General features: G+C 60.1%; 1 protein-coding gene across 4 annotated transcripts in view; it reads left to right on the forward strand.

Moving 5' to 3' along the window:
* The first annotated feature begins 2,768 nt into the window (after window positions 1-2,768).
* PHC1 (polyhomeotic homolog 1) overlaps window positions 2,769-19,579 on the forward strand; it is a 29,480-nt gene continuing 12,669 nt past the window's right edge. Inside the window, exons 1-6 of one of the 4 annotated variants that reach the window (XM_055141449.1) lie at window positions 2,769-2,914; window positions 6,064-6,215; window positions 11,651-11,761; window positions 12,553-12,633; window positions 13,335-13,484; window positions 13,953-14,108. In XM_055141449.1, the coding sequence (XP_054997424.1) occupies window positions 6,102-6,215; window positions 11,651-11,761; window positions 12,553-12,633; window positions 13,335-13,484; window positions 13,953-14,108 (612 nt within the window). In that variant the 5' untranslated portion in view covers window positions 2,769-2,914; window positions 6,064-6,101. Of the gene's footprint in view, window positions 2,915-3,960; window positions 4,283-6,063; window positions 6,216-11,650; window positions 11,762-12,552; window positions 12,634-13,334; window positions 13,485-13,952; window positions 14,109-19,579 lie in introns of those variants that run through there. The other 3 variants (XM_055141447.1, XM_055141448.1, XM_055141450.1) reach the window with 3 other exon arrangements.

Genomic DNA, 19,579 nt, shown 5'->3' on the forward strand with positions numbered 1-19,579 from the left:
AACTTGGGGGCCACACCCAGTGGTGCTCAGGGCTTACTCCTGGCGGTGATCAGGGCATCCCAGGGGGTGCTGGGGTTTGAACTGGGGTCAGCGAGGAGGAAGGTTAAGTGCCTTAACCTCTGTACTCTCTCAAGCCTCACCATTTTATTTTCTAACACTATATAGAAATGTGCATCTTTTCATACACACTGAGGAGTTGGGGATCCAGGAAGCTTTAAAATTTTTTTTCCCTAGGGGCTGGAGCAATCGCACAGCGGGGAGGGCGTCTGCCTTACACACGGCTGACCCGGGTTCAATTCCCAGCATCCCATAGGGTCCTCCGAGCACTGCCAGGAGTAATTCCTGAGTGCAGAGCCAAGAGGAACCTCTGAGCATCGCTGGGTGTGACCCAAAAAGCAAAAAAAAAAAAAAAAAAAAAAAAGAAGTTACTTTTGGCTCTGCAGTCAGGAATAACTCCTGGCGGTGCTCAGGGGACCCTATGGGATGGGGGTGGGGGAGGCAGCAATGCCAGACGGAATGTGCACCCCGGCGCCTGAGCCCCTTATCCCGGAATGACAGGCTTTTTCTTTAGCCACTTCTGGATCATTCTCCCATGACAACACATGAGTAATATTCCCAGACCGGAATGTCAGACAATCTGGAAATCCTCTCTGGATCCTTACTTTTTTTTTTTTCTCTTCCTCATTGCAAGGCAATTCAGCTCAGGTTCCAGATACTCCCTTTAATCCTCTGCAAGGCAGCTTCCCCGCTTCTGTGACACGCCAGAAATCGAGGCTCCAATGACTCACGGGGTTCACCTACATCTCACCACCTCCCCCCCACCCCCGCCACCCCATCCTCTCTGCCAAAATCTCTTTCAATTCATCTTGGGCCAAAACCTGTCAACGCATTCTGGCAACAGCCCCTGGGCACCTCCACCCCCCCCACCCCCCCTGGTGCCCTGGCGGTCCCAGGCCTTTGGCTAACCTCTTCCTCCCCTTCCCTCGCGGACTCGTTTGACTGGTTCCTAGAAGCCTGGCTAGAAAACAGTTCCTCTGACATCCATCTGGCTCCCACAAATTAAGAGCCTGGAGTTCAAAACACACCTCTCCCAAGGCAAATCTAAAGGGATCTAATTTGCAAACAAAGAGAGCCCATCTTCCTCTACCCCACCTCCCAGAAAAACAAATCGGCGCGCGCCGGCTTTTTTTTTTTTTTTTTAAAGGACCCCGAGTGGACTGGCAAGAGAGAGAGAAAGCCAACCGCAGGAACGCAGGTTAGGATAAAAAAAAAAAAAAAAGAGAGAGAAAAAAAAAGCCCCCGAGGGTAAAAAATAAAATAAAAATAAAATTAAACAAGGCCCCGGACGCTGATACCATCAGGAGCGCATCCACCTGAGTGATTAAGCCCCGCGGCGCCTGCCAGCCCCTTCAGGAAAGGTTAACGAGGGCGGGTATCTTTGTTCTGGGCACCCCCAGGTCACCCCGGGTGCGGCGGGGAGGAGGGGGCTGCCGCAACTTCGGCCCGACGACCCCGACCCCAGGCTCGCAACGGCCGCGGACCCCCGAGACGAGAGAGGCGGGCAGGGTTCCCCCAGGAGCGCCCCATTGTTCTGCTCCTTCCCCCCGGTTTGGGCCGCCCGAGCCCCTAACCCTCGGGAAGGCAAGCGAAGGACCCCCGCCTCCAGCCCCCCCTATTCTTCCCCGATGCCTGGAATTCCAGACTCATGAGCTACGGAGGTAGGAGCCTCCCGGGAGGCGGCCGGGAAACCCGCGCGCCCCCCACCCCGTCCCCGCCCCCGCCGGGAGCCGTTGGCCGCGCCGCCTCCTTTCCCGCCTCGTCCGGGTCGGGGGGCTCGGGGCTGCCTCCAGCCCCCTGCGCCTCCTCGCCCGAGTTGGGGGGCTCCGGGCTGCCTCCCCGTGCGTCCCCACCGTGCGTCCTTCTCGGCGATGGGGGGGGCTCGGGGCTGCCCCCGCGCGTCCTTCTAGGAGTTGCGGGGCTCGGGGGTGCCCCCGTGCGTCCCCCCGCGCCTTTTTTGTCGGAGTCGGGGGTCTCGGGGCTTCCCCCCGCCCCGTGCATCCTTGTCGGAGGAGAGGGGGCTCCCCCCGTGCGTCCTGGTCGGAGTTGGGGGGCTTGGCGCCGCCCCCCGCGCCTCTCCACTCCCGGGCTCTCCTTCCGAGCCCGGCGCCTTTCTCCGGGGCCCGGGGGTCCCTTTGATCCTTTCTCTGTCTCGCCCCGACTCCCGGACGCCGCCGAGAAGCCCCTCGGTGTTCCCCGGCGCCGCACGTCACTTCCCTCCGGGGGGCGCCGAGACGCGCGCGGGGCCGGGGTCTGCGCGCCGGGCGGGCGGGGCGCGGAGGACGCGGGCCCGGGAGCGCGGGCGCGAGCAGGGGGGAGGGAAGGAGGGAAAGGAGGAAAGGGAGGAAGAAGAAGAGGAAGGAAGGGAGGAAGGAAAGAAGGGGAGAGACGGGGAAAAGGAGAGCGGCAGCGCCGCGGAGAAACCCACCGCGGGGCCCTGCGCGCCGGCCGCCGCGTCGCCATGGCAACGGGCGCCGGCAGGAAGCGGGGGCGGCGGCGGGGGGCGGGGGCGGGCCGGGGGCGGGCCCGGCTGCCCCGGAAGCACCTCCCCGCGCCCCCTCCTCGCGCCCGGCGCCGCCGCCGCCCCCGCCGGCCGCCCCCAGCCCGCGGGCCCGGCAGGAAGTGACAGGCCCCGCGCCAGCCCCGCAGGCCCGGCCGAGCGGCGGGAGGGGCGGGGAGCGGCGGCCGCGCCGGGCGCCTCCCCCCCAGCCCGGCCCTGCAGGAGGCCCCGAGCGCGCCCCCCGCCCCGCCTCGGCGGCCTGGTGCGGGGGGGGGGGGAGCCCCGGCTCGGGAGCTGCTGGACGCCGCGGCCCCCGCCGCCGGCCCTTCGGAGACGGGGGCTGAGGCGGGCGCGAAGGTAAAAGCGGGTCGGGGAGGGGGGTGGGAGGGGAGGGCTCGGCGGCGCCGGCGGGGAGGGGTGCGGAGCCTCCCCCCCCACTCGGGGCGCCCGGGAGACCCTCTCGCACCGCCCCCCTCGACGCTGCCCCGGCCCGGCCCGCGCGCTTGCCCCGCCGCGCTCGGCGCTGTCCGTGCGCCCGGCCGGCCCCGCGGGGCTCCGGGGCTCATTCATTGATCGCCCCGTTGCCCCGCCGGCTCCGAGCACGCTGCCCGCCCCGGGGACGCGTGTCCGTCCCGCCCGCCGCTGCCCGCCGGCCCTGGCACCCACTGCGCGCCTGGCACCCGCGTCCCCGAGCCCTTCCCTCCCGGCACCCGGCCTCCCCAACCCCCGGGGAGTTATTCCCCCCCCCCCCCCCCGTGCATCCTTTTCTTTCTTTCTCTCTTACCCCCCTTTTTTTCCCTCCACCAAGGACTCTAGGGACCCTCGGGCACCCACTCTTTCCTCTAATTCTCCACGTTACTCCCAGTTCCCCTGGGCGATCGTTGCGGGAGGCTCCCCGCCACCCCCTTTTGCTCCCGCCGCCCTCCCCGGGCACCCCAGCAGCGCGCTCTGCTCCGGGGACCGGGTTTCCTCCAACTCTTGGCTGCGCGCGCCCCGCACCTGGCCCCACATCCACGTCCCTCTCCCCGGCTCCCTCCCTCCCCTGTCCCCCTCCCTCCCGCCCACACTTTTTGGAGCTCCCTCCCCGGGGGTCTGGGCGCCTTTCCATCCCAGCCCTCCTCATGCGCACCCCCAAGGCGCCGCCACTTTTCCAGGATGGAGAGCTACTTTTTTTTGGGGGAGGGGAAAGGGAGACAGAGCCCCGTGCTCGGCGTCCCGCACACCCCCTTCTCCTTCCGAACACTGCCATTGGCTCGGCGCCCCAAACTTTTTGATGTCTTTCGGTTTGCTACACTCAGTTTTACACTCCCTGACCTGGTTCGCAAAGTGGTGTTTGATTTATGTGACGGGGCGGGGTGAGGGTGGGTGCGGTGGAGGGGGGGGAAGACGAATCCTGATTTTGAGGACCAGGTTCCCCGATTTTATTGAAGACTCTTGGGGGGGGGGCGGGCGGCTTTTCGGCTTTTGTTCCCGTTTTTTACAATCCGCTGCCCCCAGAGGGGAAAGCGTTTTTCTGTGCTGGAGGAGGGGTTCCGTGGTGAGCCCGTTTCGCCACGGAGTTGAGCCCAGGAGTTGAGCCCAGTCGCGTTTCCTGGCTGCCGCGATTGGTGGTGTCAGAAGGGGTCTGTGCATTTGCGAGTCCAGCGATCTGTACAAACTGTGCCGAACTGCCTCTAATCCTTACCCACTTTTTTTCTTCACATGCTGATAAATGAGGATTCATGGGTCTGTATCTGTTCAGTGCTTTGATATTTTGGCAAAAAAATAAAATAAAATTAAAAAAAGATGCGGGGAGAAGAGGAGTGAGACTCAGAGCTGAAATGCTGTTCCCTGGGGCTTGGGCTACACACCTGATTCTGGTGTGATGGTTGCACTTCCTGATGAATCAGGAGCGCAGGGTAGGGGGCCTTGCGGGGGCGGGGGCTTGGTGGGACCGATGGGAATGGAATTAGTAGGAAATCCCTCCAGCTTGGTTGGTTTTCCAGGCCCAGAAAGTTTTCTCTTACTTCCTTTGTTTTGGATGCAGTCCGTAAGCGCGACTGTTAGAAAGCTGTTGACTGCCGGCCCCGTAGCAGAAATTCTGGTTTGATATTTGCTTTCCCCAAGCCCAACAGTGCTTTTGCCGACCTGATTTTCTAGTGGCCACATGCCACCACCGAAGTGGAAAATAACCTGGTGTAAATTTAACAACAACAACAACAAACAACAAAAAGTAGGAACCAAAACCCTTTTTGTCACTGACTGCTGCCGTGAATGCATATTTCGTTCTTGGTTCTCAGCTTTTTTTTTTTTTCCCTTTTTCTTTTCCTTCACTGCGTTTTTATAAGCCTTTTGCACAGTTTAAGTGGGGGACCCCGCAGGGTAAGTGCCGAACATGTCAGTGGACTAAAAAAAAAAAGTCAGATCTTGACTTTCTTGATTTGGGGGAGTTGTTGATGGGAGAGCTTACTGCAGTTTAGTCGCTAAGAAGCCGCCTTTGCAACCGGGGAACCTGCATCTGAGAGAAAATACACTCGTCCTGTGTGTATAACTGGGAAACTGGAGCTGAACCAGATAGCCGCTGACATTTGGGCTTCTCTGGGCCAAAGGCCGCTCTGCTAATTTTTTTTTTTTTTTTTTTTTTTTTTTTTGGTCACATCCAGCGGTGCCCAGGGGTTATTCCCAGCTCTGCACTCAGGAATTAACTCCTGGCTGTGCTCAAGAGGACCAGATGGAATGCGGGGGATTGAACCCGGGTTGGCCGTGGACAAGGCCAGCAAGTGTCTTCCCGCTGTACTGTCACTCCCACTGCTCTGCTGCTGCTTTTTTTTTCTTTCTTTCTTTTTTCTTTTTTTTTTAACTTTTCACGATCCGTGTAACCGTCCGTATCTTCAGGCCCTCATAAAGTGAGGACAATGAGTATCCCCCGCGGAGCAGCTCTGCTTTAATTACACTTATTGGTGGTTTGTTGGAAGAGGCGTAGGTGCCTGTCAGGACCCGGGGAACTCACTTCCTAGAGGGCAGCTTCCGGAGTCTCAGGGTCCCCTCCTTTGCACGCTTGGGGGTTAGAACTGAGCCTTGCTTGCATGAACACTGGGCTGTGGCGCCAGCCCAGGTGAAGATCCCCCCTCTCCCCCACTGCCTAAGTGAAAGGAAGCCTTGGGGAGGAGACAGGGCTGGGGGTGCCTCCTGGGAACCAGTGACCAGACCTCTGTTTAGCTGATCCTGGCAATGGGGTTGCAGATGCAGGGGAAGGTCCCAGAGGGTGCAAAACGCGGTGGGTGCCTGCTGTGTCCGTGTGGCCTCGAGCAGGTGCCCCTGGCCACCTTTACAGCCAGTGCTGTCTGTCCGTCCGTCCACGGGGGCACCGCTTGCTTAGAGATGCCGTGGCGCTTTCCCCTGGGTGGGGGGAGACGCCGTCGGGAGCGTGGAGGGCGGCCGTCTCGGTAGTTAAAAGACAGATCGTGGCTGCTGGAGGCCTCGAACCCCGTCACCTCGAACCCCCTGTGCCGCTTGCTGCCTTCCAGGTGTTGAGTCGGAGTCCTGGGGACCCTGGACGGCTGTCATGGAGACGGAGAGCGAGCAGACCTCCAGCTCCGCCAACGGGAGTTCCGGCTCGGGGGCCAGCTCTCGGCCCCAGATAGCGCAGATGTCGCTGTACGAGCGGCAGGCCGTGCAGGTGAGCCCCGGCCCCCAGGGGCCTGCCGTGCCCTCCATCCCCCTCGTGCAAACCGGCGCCGGACGGGTGGGGTGGGGTGGGGGGGGCACAGCGATGACTTGGGTTGTGACTCGGGGCCCTTCTGCTCTGAGATTCTTTGCTTGTTTTGCACAGGGGTTCCTCCTGGCTCTGCACTCAGGAATGACTCCTGGCGGTGCTCGGGGGACCCTATGGGATGCTGGGAATCGAACCCGTGCAAGGTTCAAGTCAAGGCAAACGCCCTCCCCGCTGTGTTATCGCTCCAGCCCCTGCTCGGGGAAGCTTCGGAGTTGATAGCAGTTAGAGCAGGGAGTGAGACTCAGTCTTCCAACTGAGATTTTTTTTCTCCCCCTATTTTTGGTGGGGCGGCGGGGAGCGGGGCCGGTGGCAGGAGTGTCTCCTGAGGGCGGCTCATGGGTGGGCTTGTTCCTGCTCCACGGGACCTGGGACCCTCGCATGCTCCAACCCTCGTCCTCTCACCTCGGCCTGAATGTTTTTCCTGTTTTGATTGGATTTGGGTGTTGGGTTTTAGGGACACATTGGGTGTGCTTAGAGGGAACCCCTGGCTTGGAGCTCAGGGGCTCGTGGGGGGCGCTGAGGTCGTCCCGGCACGGCTGAGGGAAGGGAGCAAGTTCTCAGCTTGCTGCAACAGCACCAACGCTCTCTGGCTGGGGTTTTGTTTTGTTTTGTTTTTGATGGTTTGTTTTGCAATGGTATTACTCAGTTTCTAAAACTAGGTTCTCACTAGCCATTTCTCTCCGTGGATTGTCAGGTTTTTAATTTTCGATCTTCCTTGTGTTAAGGAAGTCTGAAATTGCTAGTTTTTAAATTTTTTTTTTTTAATTGAAATTTTTTTTTTGCTTTTTTTGGTGTCCCACCTGGCGATGCCCAGGGGTTCTTCCTCCTGGCTCTGCACTCAGGAATGACTCCTGGCGGTGCTCGAGGGACTCTATTGGGATGCTGGGGATTGCACTTGGGTCGGCTGCGTGCAAGGCAAACGCCCTCCCCGCTGTACTATCGCTCTGGCCCTGAAATTGCTAAAATTTTTGTTTTGCTTTGATTTCTTTTTCGTAGGGACTGTACCCCACAAGGATGCCAAGGGGGGGGGGTGGAAGGGCCACTCCTGGTCAGTGGAGAGTGCCCCAAGGGCCTTGCCGTTGGGGCCAGACTGGTGGTGCAGCCACCCCCGTCAGTGGCCAGGGGATGGGCGAGGGAGTTGGGGGTACGTTGCCGAGAATCCAGCTCAGGCCGTACGTGTGCCCGGCGTCTGCCCAACCTCTGAGCCACCTGTGCACGCCAGGTTTTTGCTTAATATTTAAGAAGTTGATATTTTCCCCCTGCCTTCCCTTTTGTGTTGTGGACACACACACACCCCCTGCTGTGACGCACCCACAACAAACACACCCTGCTGTGACATACACACACATACACACCCTGCTGTGATACACACACATACACACACCCCTGCTGTGGTGCTCACACATTTTCCCTGTCTGGTTGTGTCCTTTGTGTGCTTGGCCATCCTGCTCACAAAGGTGCGCACACACACACACACACACACACACACACACACACACACACACACACACACACACACACACACACACACCCCTGCTGTGGTGCTCACACATTTTCCCTGTCTGGTTGTGTCCTTTGTGTGCTTGGCCATCCTGCTCACAAAGGTGCGCACACACACACACACACACACACACACACACACACACACACCCCTGCTGTGGTGCTCACACATTTTCCCTGTCTGGTTGTGTCCTTTGTGTGCTTGGCCATCCTGCTCACAAAGGTACACACACACACACACACACGTTTGCTGCAGGTGGCGCTCATCTTTCAAATGTTTTCAGTTCGGGGGCCAGAGCAATAATACAGCGGGTAGGGCGTTTGCCGGGCATACAGCCGACCCGACTTGGATCCCCAGCATCCCACACGGTCCCCAGCACGGCCAGGGGTGCTTATTCCTGAGTGCAGAGCCAGGTGACCCATAAAGAAAACCCTGAGCATGGCCGGGACGGTCCCAGAACATGTGTTGGGAGTTCTCTTCGCTTTGTTCCGGTGCCACCTCAGTCTTACTCCTGGTGACGGTCGGGAGGCCTGAGGGATGCCTGAGGATGCACCCAGGTCAGCCACATGCAAGGCAAGTGCCCTGCGCACTGTCCTGTTTCTTGGGCCCCCGGACTGGCCACAGAGACGGGGCCGGGCTGCCAGGTGGTGGGCCGCCCGTGGGGGACGCTGGGCTTGACCTCGGAGCCTTACGATTACAAGGCGGCTGCTCCGTGACCCCAGGCTGCCCCTCTGAGGCGGCATGTTCCGTTTTCAATTTTTTTTTACTTATTTTTCTTTCTGGGTCACACCCGGCATTGCACAGGGGTTACTCCTGGCTCATGCACTCAGGAATTACTCCTGCACCTGGGTCGGCCGCGTGCAAGGCAAATGCCCTACCCGCTGTGCTATTGCTCCAGGACCTAAATTTTATTTATTGGGTTTGTGTGTTTGGACGACATCTGGTTGTACTCAGGACCTTCTCCCAACTCAGTGCTCAGGGACCACTCCTGGCGGGGCTCAGGGGACCATATGGTGTGGCAGGGATCAAACCCAGGTCGACTTGTACAAGGCATGTGCCCTCCCAACCGTATTACCATTCTGGCCCTGGTTCATTTTGTTTATTTAAAATTTTTTTGGGGGAAGTGTGGTGCAGGAGTGATAGCACAGCAGGTAGGGCATTTGCCTTGTGCACAGCCGACCGGGTTCGATTCCCAGCATCCCATATGGTCCCCTGAGCACCACCAGAAGTAATTCCTGAGTGCTTGAGCCAGGAGTAACTCCTGTGCATCACCGGGTGTGACCATCCCCCCCAAAAAAAAAGAAAAAAAATTGTGGGGGAGGGCTCCTCTTAGTGGTGCTCGGGGTACTCCTGGCATGCTCGGGAATCCATATGGGACACTAGAGATTGAACCCAGGTCAGCCCCGTACAAGGCAAATCCCTCCCTGCTGTACCATTGCTCCGGACTCCATAGTTTATATATATATATATATATATACATATATATATATATATGTGTGTGTGTGTGTGTGTATGTGTATATATATTTTTTTCTCGGCTTTTGGGTCACACCCAGCAATGCACAGGGGTCACTCCTGGCTCATGCTCTCAGGAATTACTCCTGGCAGTGCTTGGGGGACCATATAGGATGCTGGGATTCGAACCCCGGTCGGCCGCGTGCAAGTCAAATGCCCTACTCGCTGTGCTATTGCTCCAGCCCCTATATATATATATATATATATATATATATATATATATATTTTTTTTTTTTTTTTTTGCGGAAGGCCATACCTAGCAATACTCAAGGGTTACTCCTGGCTCTGTGCTCAGGAATCACTCCTGGTGGGGGTTGGGGGCTCCACGGGGGTACTAGGGATCGAATCCGGAGCTGCTGTGTGCAAGGCAAATGCCTTAGCTGCTGTACTATCTGTCCAGCCTTAGTTTCATTTTTAAACAGAGCATAAATTCTTTGTTTCAAGTAATCTGATTGTGGGGCTGGAGCAATAATGTAGCCAGTAGGGCGAGCGCTTTGTGCAGGCGGCTGACCCGGGTTTCATCCCTGGCATCCCGTACGGTTTCTCGAGCACTGCCTGAAGGCTTTCCTGAGTGCAGAGCCAGGAGGAACCCCTGAGCACCGCCAGATGTGGTCCCTCTACAGAAGGGGCCAACAGGCAGGTTGAGTGCTGGCCTCATGGGCAGGAGACCCCGGCTCCATCCCTCGGCACCCCAAGAGCCCCTGCGCACTGCTAGGAGTGACCGCGGAGCACAAAACACAACTAACCAAACCTGCCTGCTTGGGAATGGGACTTTCTGCTTCAGTGAGTTCCTTGAATAACTCCTTAGTTATTATATTCCATAATAACAATTACTTCTTAGAGTAGCGCATCCTACAAGTATTCTAGCACCAGAAAGATAGGACGGGGATGGAGGTGCTTGCCTTCCTGGGCCTGACTCCGGTTTGATCCCCAGCACTGCCCACGGTCCCGCCAAGTGCTGCCAGAAATAGCCTCTGAGGGCTGGTAGGTGTCACCCGCCTCCCCCCAATCTTTTAATCATTAAATAGCAAAGATAGGGACTGGAGCGGTAGGACAGCTGTAAGGTGTTTGCCCAGGTGTGGCCCGGGTTCAGTCCCCTGCATCCCATATGTTCCTCTGGCACTGCCAGCAGATTCCTGAGTGCAGTGCCAGGAGTAACACCTCAGTGTTGCCAGGTGTAGCGCCTCCCCCCTTCCGGAAAAAAAAAAAAAACCTTCAGAAAACCTGAATTACCATTATATACATAACCAGCTATGACTATTATGCTGTAGGTATTGAAGATAAATTCAGCTGAAAATGTTTTTTTTTTTTTTTTTTTTTTTTTTTTGCTTTTTTGGGTCACACCCGGCAATGCACAGGGGTTACTCCTGGCTCTGCACTCAGGAATTACTCCTGGCGGTGCTCGGGGCACCCTATGGGATGCTGGGAATCAAACCCAAGTCGGCTGCGTGCAAGGCAAACGCCCTACCTGCTGTGCTATTGCTCCAGCCCCCTCAGCTGAAAATTTTATTAGACGCCTGAATCACTGTTTATTTCTCACCGTTTGAAACTCCGGAGGGCTTTGTCCCTCGATTATATCCCGAGAACGTGCTCTTTTCTTTCTCTTCTACATCAGATTTTTTTGTTTTGTTTTTGGCCCCACCCTCCCACTCCATGTTTGTTCCTGGCTCTGTGCTCAGGGGTCCCTCCCGGTGATGCTTGGGGGACCCTGTGTGTGGCCCGGGGTCAGGGTTGGCCTGTGCAAGGCAAGTGTCCGAGCCTTGTGCACTCGCTGGCCCTGAGGCCTTTTGCTATTGTTTCTGGGTCACACTCGGTGATGCTCGGGGGCTTACTCCCAGCTCAGTGCTCTGATGGTGCCTGGGGACCCTATGAAATGCCAGGGACCGAAACGGGGTCAGCAGCCTGCAAGGCAGGCACCTTCCCTGCTGTCCTGTCATTCCGGGCCCCCTCCAGTTCTTTTTTTCTTGTGCCTGCGTGTATTTCTGGATCCCCTTCGGGGGACCAAGAGTTTCTTTGAGTTACGCGGTTTGACTGGTCTTTGGCGAGTCTCAGACTACGGCATCAGGTCAGCGAGGACCGTCTGAAGTCCCGAGTGCTCATGTGAAAATGGACCAGGCATCGGGGGGCTGGGGGCGGGGGCTGTCCCGACTCCCACGTGTGCCTGTGAAAGCGACAGAACCGCCGTGGCTGAGTGAGCCAGAGCCCCGTCGCCTCCATCCCAGGGTCCCGGCATTCTGCAGGGGGTCCGAGGTCAGGGCGCAGAGTGCTGCCGTGCCCGAGGGCTGACCACCTCCCCCCTCACGCTCTCCCCGCCTCTCCCCCAGGCCCTGCAGGCTCTGCAGCGTCAGCCCAATGCAGCTCAGTATTTCCACCAGTTCATGCTCCAGCAGCAACTCAGCAATGCCCAGCTGCACAGCCTGGCCGCCGTCCAGCAGGTGAGAGGTCAGCGGCCAGCTGGCCCAGGACTGGGGGTGGGGAGGGCGGGGCTGGGGGAGGGGTCGTGCGGGAGAATTTGGGTGGCAGGGGTGGGGCGGGGGGAGTCCTGCTCTCTGTTCTCTGAGTGGGGCCTGGGAGCGTCTGCGCTCTCTCCCTCCTGGGTCCTGCGAGGGCGTTGGGGTCGCAGGAAGGGCGGGGGTGTGGAGAGTGCCCGGGAAGGCAGGGCAGCACCCAGCGAGGGAGTCCTGGCCACAGGATGCCTCTCGGGGGGACGGCTGAGAAGGGGGTGCTGGTCCAGGCGGCCAGAGCAGGGGGACCGCGGGGCGTCTTTGTGGGCCGTCAGACGGGCCCGGCTTCACCGAGGGTAGGCAGGCAGGGGCATCGCCCTGCCCCGTGCCCCGTTGGAACGAGCTGTTGACCCTGACCCTCCAGGTAACGGCCTTGGCCCCCTCCCACCTCGTAGCGTGTGTGCACGCTCGAGACCTCCCTGGCGCCCGTCCTGTTTGTGTTGGACGCCGGCGGCGAGGCCGCTCAGGGCCTCCCGTGACCCGGCCAGAGGTGGTTGGCGGAGGCCAGGTTGCCCGCCCGGCCGCCCGGGATGGCTCCAAGCGAGTCCCCGAGCGCGCCCACACGACGGCCCTGTGCCCGGTGGGCCGCGCAGACCCTCCCTCTGTCCCCAGGAGGGGCTGGTGGCTCCGAGCGCAAGTCTCTGTGTCGGGCCTGGCGTCAGCCCCCGGGAGACTGAGCCTTTCCTTTGTCGTCTCTGCCCCCTGCCCGTCCCCCCCTCCAGGCCACCATCGCGGCCAGTCGGCAGGCCAGCTCCCCCAGCACCAGCAGCACGCAGCAGCAGGCTGCCACCACCCAGGCGTCGGTGAGTGCGGAGGGCCCTCCCGCCCCCCCCTCATGTCTGCCGGTCTCTCTCCTGGAGCCCCCCAGGGGGAAGGGGCGTTGGTGGGAGTGTCCGGAAGGAGGAAGGAGGGCGTGGGTCCGGAGATGCTGGGCAGGGGGAGGGCTGGCGAGCAGAGGGGCCCCAGGCCGTCTCCCCGTCAGTGCTGGGAATAGCACCAGGCAGGGCCGGTTGCACCCCCACCCCCTTCAGAAAAAAAGAAGGAAAAGAATCAGGAGGGCGAGATAACAGGAAAGGAACTTTCTGGGTCCTTCCATGAGCAGTGAAATGTGTTCCTTGGCTTCCTCAGCGCTTAAGCTTGTGGTCAGGGACAACTTCCTCCTCGCCTCTCCCCGCCTCGCCCCTCCTCTCCTCCACCCACCTCACGCTCCCCCTGCTCCGGGATGGGCTGCCGTGTGTGTGTGTGTGTGTGTGTGTGTGTGTGTGTGTGTGTGTGTGTGGTCCCCGGTGCCCTGCTAGCGGGCCCCTAAGCACAGACTTGGGAGTGCTCCCTGAGCACCACGGGGCACGGCCCCAGCCCCGCCCCTCCCCCCAGATCATCCTCACGTCCCAAGGCTCCCCCCACCCCAAGACACCGTGTTCTCAGTTCCGCCCCTCGGGATTGCCGCTTCGTGCCTTGCCTGGGGAATCCTCATCCCGATCCCGTTCTCCCACCCCCGGCGCAGATCAACCTGGCGACCACCTCGGCGGCGCAGCTCATCAGCCGCTCGCAGAGCGTGAGCTCCCCGACGGCCACCACGCTGACCCAGTCCGTGCTGCTGGGCAGCCCTACCTCCCCGCCGCTCAGCCAGTCGCAGGCGCAGATGTACCTCCGGGTAAGCCCCGGCCGCGTGAGGGGGTCTCGGACCGGGACCGGGACCCGAACCCGGTGCTTGGGGATGGGCCGGTCTCTTCCCGCCGCCGCCCCTCGCAGCGGTGCGCACGCGCGCGCAGGGGCCCGGCCGGGCCGGGTCGGACTGGGCTGACTCTGAACCCTGTGCTTGGAGTAGACAAACGCGCCCCGGTGCCGCCTCGCCGTCCGTCCGCGCTCCGAACGCCTCGCGGTCTCCTTCCGGGCCGGTTTTTGACTCTGTGTCATCACCCCCCCTCCCCGAGTTTTGTGTCCGTTCCAGGTGGCCTTCCGCGGACGCCTCCGGAGAGGGCGCGCGCGTCTTCCGGGAGTCCGTGCGCAAAGGGGCCGGGCGTGGCCGTCGGAGGGGGGAGCGTCTTGTTTATTTTGCCTTGTGATCCTTCCCTTCCGCCTCTTCTGTCTGTCCGTCTGCTCTGCCTCCCGTCCTCGCCAGCCACAGCTGGGCAACCTGTTGCAGGTCAACCGGACCCTGGGCCGGAATGTGCCTCTGGCCTCCCAGCTCATCCTGATGCCCAACGGGGCGGTGGCTGCCGTCCAGCAGGAGGTGCCCTCGGCGCCGTCGCCGGGAGCGCATGCCGATGCCGATCAGGTCAGTGGCCGCCACTGGACCTGGGGGGGCCCTGGGGAGGACCCAGGGAGCCCCCTCCCACCCCAGCCCACCACTTTTCCAGGATTCGGTTATTTTTTTCTTTTTTTTTTTCCTCTTTTTGGTTTTTGGTTTTTCTGTTTTTTGTTTTTGTTTTTGTTTTTTCTCTTTCCTCCGTTTCTGCAGAACTGGAATCCCTTACAGCTTTTGCGTGGATTTGCGTCAGGAAGGAAACAGTCGAGGTGGCAGAGGGTGGAGGGTGGAGGGCGTGAGGCATGGCGGGGTCTGGGGGCGCCCTCTTTCCGGGCTTTCCCGGCCGTTCTTCCAGCCCGGCGTGGGCTTGTTTGTTCAGGAGACCCTCGTTCTCGCTCTTGGCCGTCGCCGTCTCCCGAGGGGGGAGTGGGTGGCGGAGGGCTGTACAGCTGCCCTCGGCCGTGGCTGGCATCGTGCGCAGCCTGTCTTTACTCCGGTCCCTGTGGCTCTCGGGTGCCAGTGCCCTGTTGGCAGCAGAGTCTCCTTCCCGTCGCTTCCCCCGGCCCCCGGCCCAGAGCCTGCGCCCCTTGGCGAGAGGGGCCAGGGGGAGCTTCTCTCTCTCGGCTAGGATGCCAGGCTGGCTCTTGTTAGTCGGAGTTTCCGCTTAGCCAGACGTCTTTCTGTTCTCTCTCTCGGTGAGCTCGGATCAACTCTGAGCCCTTTGTGGGTATAGAAGAGAAATACGAGCTAAGGCTTCAAGGAGCTCAGAGATTAGAGGGAAATAGTAAATGACCCTTGAGTTTCAGCGACACTTTTTTTATTTAAATCTTGGGGGGGTTGGAGCGATAGCACAGCGGGTAGGGTGTTTGCCTTGCATGCGGCTGACCCGGGTTCCATTGCTTCGTCCCTTTCGGAGGGCCCGGCAAGCTACCGAGAGGATCCCGCCCGCACGGCAGAGCCTGGCAAGCTCCCCGTGGTGTATTCGATATGCCAAACACAGTCACAACAAGTCTCACAATGGAGACGTTACTGGTGCCTGCTCGAGCACATCGATGAACAACAGGATGACAGTGCTCCAGTGAATCTTGGGGGTGCAGGAGTTGGTGCTCAGGGGGCCCTCGGGCCACGCCTGATGATTGTCTGCTCTCCAGGCCGGTGGGCTACTTGTGGAGGCGTGGGGACCTGCTGTGCTGTGGGCCACCCGGCCACCCGCCAGTACCCTGGGGGGCTTTCGAGGCTATACCCGGCGATGCTCAGACATGGGCTGGGATCGAGGGCGTGCATGTCCTGCGCCTGCGTTCGGGGGTGACTCGGAGTGAGGGAAGCGGAGGGAGATCGCGAGGCTCAAGGCCGCTTCCGGCTGCGGCAGCTCCGGGTCGAGAGCACGAACCTTGGATGCTGGAGCTCCGGGTTTCGGCCCCTGTGACCCCCACCCAGAACCCAGATGGGACAGAAGGACGCCTCCCGTCCGTCTCTCACCCGAGCGCCCAGCTGCTGTGTGGGTGTCTGTTCGCCCAGGTCGAGAGGGTGGGAGTCGGGGATTCGATGTGCGGGTTGGCACCCGATGGCTCGGAGAGTCGGAAGAGGGCGAGCAGGGGCTGGAGTGACGGGGAGAATGCTTGCCTTGCACGCGCCAGCCCGGGTTCCATCCCCAGCAGCCCGTAGGCTCCCCCGAGCACTGCCAGGAGTGGTCCCTGAGCACTGCCAGGTGTGTCCCCCCCCCAAAAAAAAAAACAACACAAAAACCCAAGAGGTACGAACAGTCACACTTCTCTCTCAGACACTCCCCTGGGTGCCCAGGAAAGTCCCGTCGCGAGGCTGATGGAGGAGGCTCCGCAGCCGGTCTGAGGGGGGAGTCGGGTGGCGGCTCCATCGAGGGAAGCCGAGTGGTCTCACTGCAGAGAGGCAGTGGGCATCGCTGTGCAGGGAGGCCGGTGGGCACGAGAGCCCGCCGAGGGGCAGCCCTGTCCGGGACCCCGGCCTGGCCGGCCTCCCGTGCCCCTGCGTGTAGCTGAGGCGGACGCCCCCGGCAGAAACAGCACCCCGAGGTGGGGGACAGTGCAGGGTCTGAGCACGGGAAGGGCGAGGGGGCGGGGCAGCAGGAGGAACCCTAGTCCGTGTGGGCACGGGCTGTGCTCTCGGGACAGAAAGGAACCTGGGTGGGGGCTGGAGTGATAGCACAGTTGGTAGGGCGTTTGCCTTGCACGCGGCCGACCCGGGTTCAATTCCCAGCATCCCATATAGTCCCCTGAGCACCGCCAGGGGTCATTCCTGAATGTAGAGCCAGGAGTAACCCCTGTGCATCGCCGGGTGTGACCCAAAAAGCAAAAAAAAAAAAAAAAAAAAATCAAAAGAAAGGAACCTGGGTGGGGCTGGATTTGGGGCCACACCCGGTGGTGCTCCATGCATCCTCCTGACTCTGTGCTCAGGGCTCACTCCGGTGGGTGCTCGGAGGACGCGTTGCCTCAGAGACCCAACTCGGGCCCGGTGTGTGCAGGGAAGGAAAAAAAAGAGGTCAAGAATCGTGAGGGTGAGATAACAGAGGAAAGGAACTTTCTGGATCCTTCCATGAGAAGGGAAATGTGTTCCTTGGCGTCCTCGGCTCTTACGCGTGTGGTCAGGGACACCTTCCTTACCCCTGCACGTCCCTCGGGCGCTCAGTTCTCCACTCCGTACTGAGATGGACAAGGCTGCCGGTGATGGCTTGTGTCCCTCCCTCTGGCCACACCCGCCCCCACGAGGCCCAGGGTCCCCACCCCCGCCCGTTCCTGTGGGGTCGCTTGTTTCTGCACTTCGACACTCTGATTCTGTTCTTTCTGGCCATTTGTTGCTCATTTACTTGTTTTATTTTCCAGAGATTGATTTTTACTGCTTCTGCTTCTTTTTACTTCCTCCTCCTCCCTTTTTTTTTTTTCCCGCTTTTTGGGTCACACCCGGCGATGCACAGGGGTCACTCCTGGTTCTACACTCAGGAATTACTCCTGGCGGTGTTCAGGGGACCATATGGGATGCTGGGATTCGAACCCGGGTCAGCCGCGTGCAAGGCAAACGCCCTACCCGCTGTGCTATCGCTCCAGCCCATCCTCCCTTTTTTTTTAAATCAAATTTTTTTTTTTCATTTTGGGTCACACCCAGCAGTGCTCAGGGGTTGCTCCTGGCGCTGCACTCAGGAATTATTCCTGGCGGCGCTCGGGGGACCCAGTGGGATGCCAGGGATCGAACTCGGGTTGGCCGCGTGCAAGGGAAACGCCCTCCCCGCTCTCCTATCGTTCCAGCCCCTTCCCTGTTGTTTTTCTTTAAATCAGAAAATTATCTCAAATGTTTGTTTAACTTCCAAGTGCTTGAATGTCTTCGGTCCGCCGATTTCTGTTTTGTGAATAATTTCCGTTTTCCCAGCAGGCCGGTTTTGAGAGGAGGCGACGGGGTTTCTGTGGCCTGGGTCTCCCGGAGACGCGTTTGGGGACCACGCCTGTGGTCGGTGTGTCCTGGGGTGTGCCTGGCGCCCCGGGGACAGGGGCCCCTCTGTCCACGCGCCCTTGTCCCAGGGCCGCGTTTGGCGTGAGTGCGTGGCTGGGTGGTGGTGAGCCCTGGGGTGCGTCCTATCACCTGCGGCCCGTCTGGATGAGCCCCGGGGAAGAGAGCACCCCGACAGCCAAGGCGGGCAGGGGTGTTTGTGTTCACACGGGAGCAGGTGGGAGGGCACTTCCGGTCCTCGGGAATGGGCGGGGGCGGGGTCTGTTTGTGTATCTGTGAGCCGGGGAACGTGGGCGCGCAGGGCGCCCGCTGGCGGTTGGGGTACTGCCGGGTGGGTAGCTCGGCCGTTTTATACCCAGGTGGACGGGCCTGAGCTGAGCGGGGTCGGAGATGTAGAGCCGGTCATTGGATTTGGGGGGTGGGGGGTGCCCGTGGAAGGAAGGAACAGCCTTTAAAGCTGACGCCCCTAACCGTCCCCTCCCGAGGCTCAGCCGCGTGTGTGCAGTCTGCGTTGGAGTTGAGGGTCGTGGGCTGGCCACGACGGGAAGGGAGAAGGGACCAGCGGGCGGCGCTCTCGTCTCAGTGCCCCTCTGGTGAGGCCTGAGCCAGAGAGAGCGGCAGCCGAGGGCGGGGGATGGAGAGTCACCTCGGGGGCCGAGGGGTCGGCGCCAACGTGGCTGAGGTGGAAGGGCGGCCTGCGGTGAGCGCAGAGGCCTGTGGTCAGCAGCCAGGGCCTGCGGGCAGTGGGTGCCCAGCCTGTTGGCTGGAGGGGAGGGAGGCCGGAGGGACAGGAGAGAAGGGCAGTGACAGGAGCGAGGCCAGGGAGGGCCAGGGAAGGATGGGGCCGCCGGTACCGAGGAAGCGTTGTGATTTCATCGGCTCTGCGGGGTGGGGAGTGAGGGGAAGTGGGAGTAGTTTCAGGTATAAAGAAAGAAAGAAGATTTTTTTTCATTTTTTTTTCCTTTTTGGGTCACACTTGGCGATGCACGGGGTCATTCCTGGCTCTGCATCTCAGGAATCACTCCTGGCGGTGCTCGGGGGACCCTGTGGGATGTTGGGAATCGAACCCGGGTCGGCTGCATGCACGGCCAACGCCCTCCCCGCTGTGCTATCGCTCCAGCCCGGTTTTTGTTTTTCAGTTGGTCTCGGGAAGCAGCATGTGGTCCAGGGTGAGGGTCCGGGATGTGGCACATTGGCAGGGCTGAGTGCCCAGCTCTGACGCCTGCGGCTTCTTCTTCTTCTTCTTCTTCTTCTTTTTTTTTTTTTTTTGCTTTTTGGGTCACACCCAGCAATGCACAGAGGTCACTCCTGGCTCTGCATTCAGGAATCACTCCTGACGGTGCTCGGGGGACCCTATGGGATGCTGGGATTCGAACCTGGGTCGGCCGTGTGCAAGGCAAACGCCCTCCCCGCTGTGCTATCGCTCCAGCCCCACCTGCGGCTTTTTGTCTCGGCCACTGCCTCTTCTCTCTGCTTGGAATCTGAAGTGCCCACGCAAGTGTCCAGCAGGCGCCTGGACCTCAACCCTATCCACTTCTCGGCTTCCCCTTTGCTGCCTTTAGTGGAAGACACTTTCCCACTAACTAATGCCTGCTGCTAATGCTATTTTAGTTTTTTTAATTTGGGGGGTTTTGAGCCACACCCAGAGATGCTCAGGGGTTCCTCCTGTCTCATGCACTCAGGAATTACTCCTGGCGGTGCTCAGGGGCCCCTATGGGATGCCGGAGATCGAACCTAGGTTGGCCGCGTGCAAGCCAAACGCCGTCCCCACTGGACTATCACTCCAGCCCCAGTGACTGCTCGTTTTACTTGATGTATAGAATCTGGGTACAAAAGTCTGAAGAGCCCTCCTGCTTGACTCTCAGGTCCTGCCATGTCGCATCGCTGGGTCACTGTCTACACCCACTCTGTCATTGGTGATCCTGTCATTAACAGTTCCTGGTTCCATCCCCTGCCTGTCCTCAGAGTCACGTGAGGCCGTGGGGACATGGTGACGGTCACTGTGATTTCCAGACCTGTCCTTCCTT

The sequence above is a fragment of the Sorex araneus genome, chromosome 6 (assembly GCF_027595985.1).
Source record: "Sorex araneus isolate mSorAra2 chromosome 6, mSorAra2.pri, whole genome shotgun sequence".
Taxonomy (NCBI): Eukaryota; Metazoa; Chordata; class Mammalia; order Eulipotyphla; family Soricidae; genus Sorex; species Sorex araneus.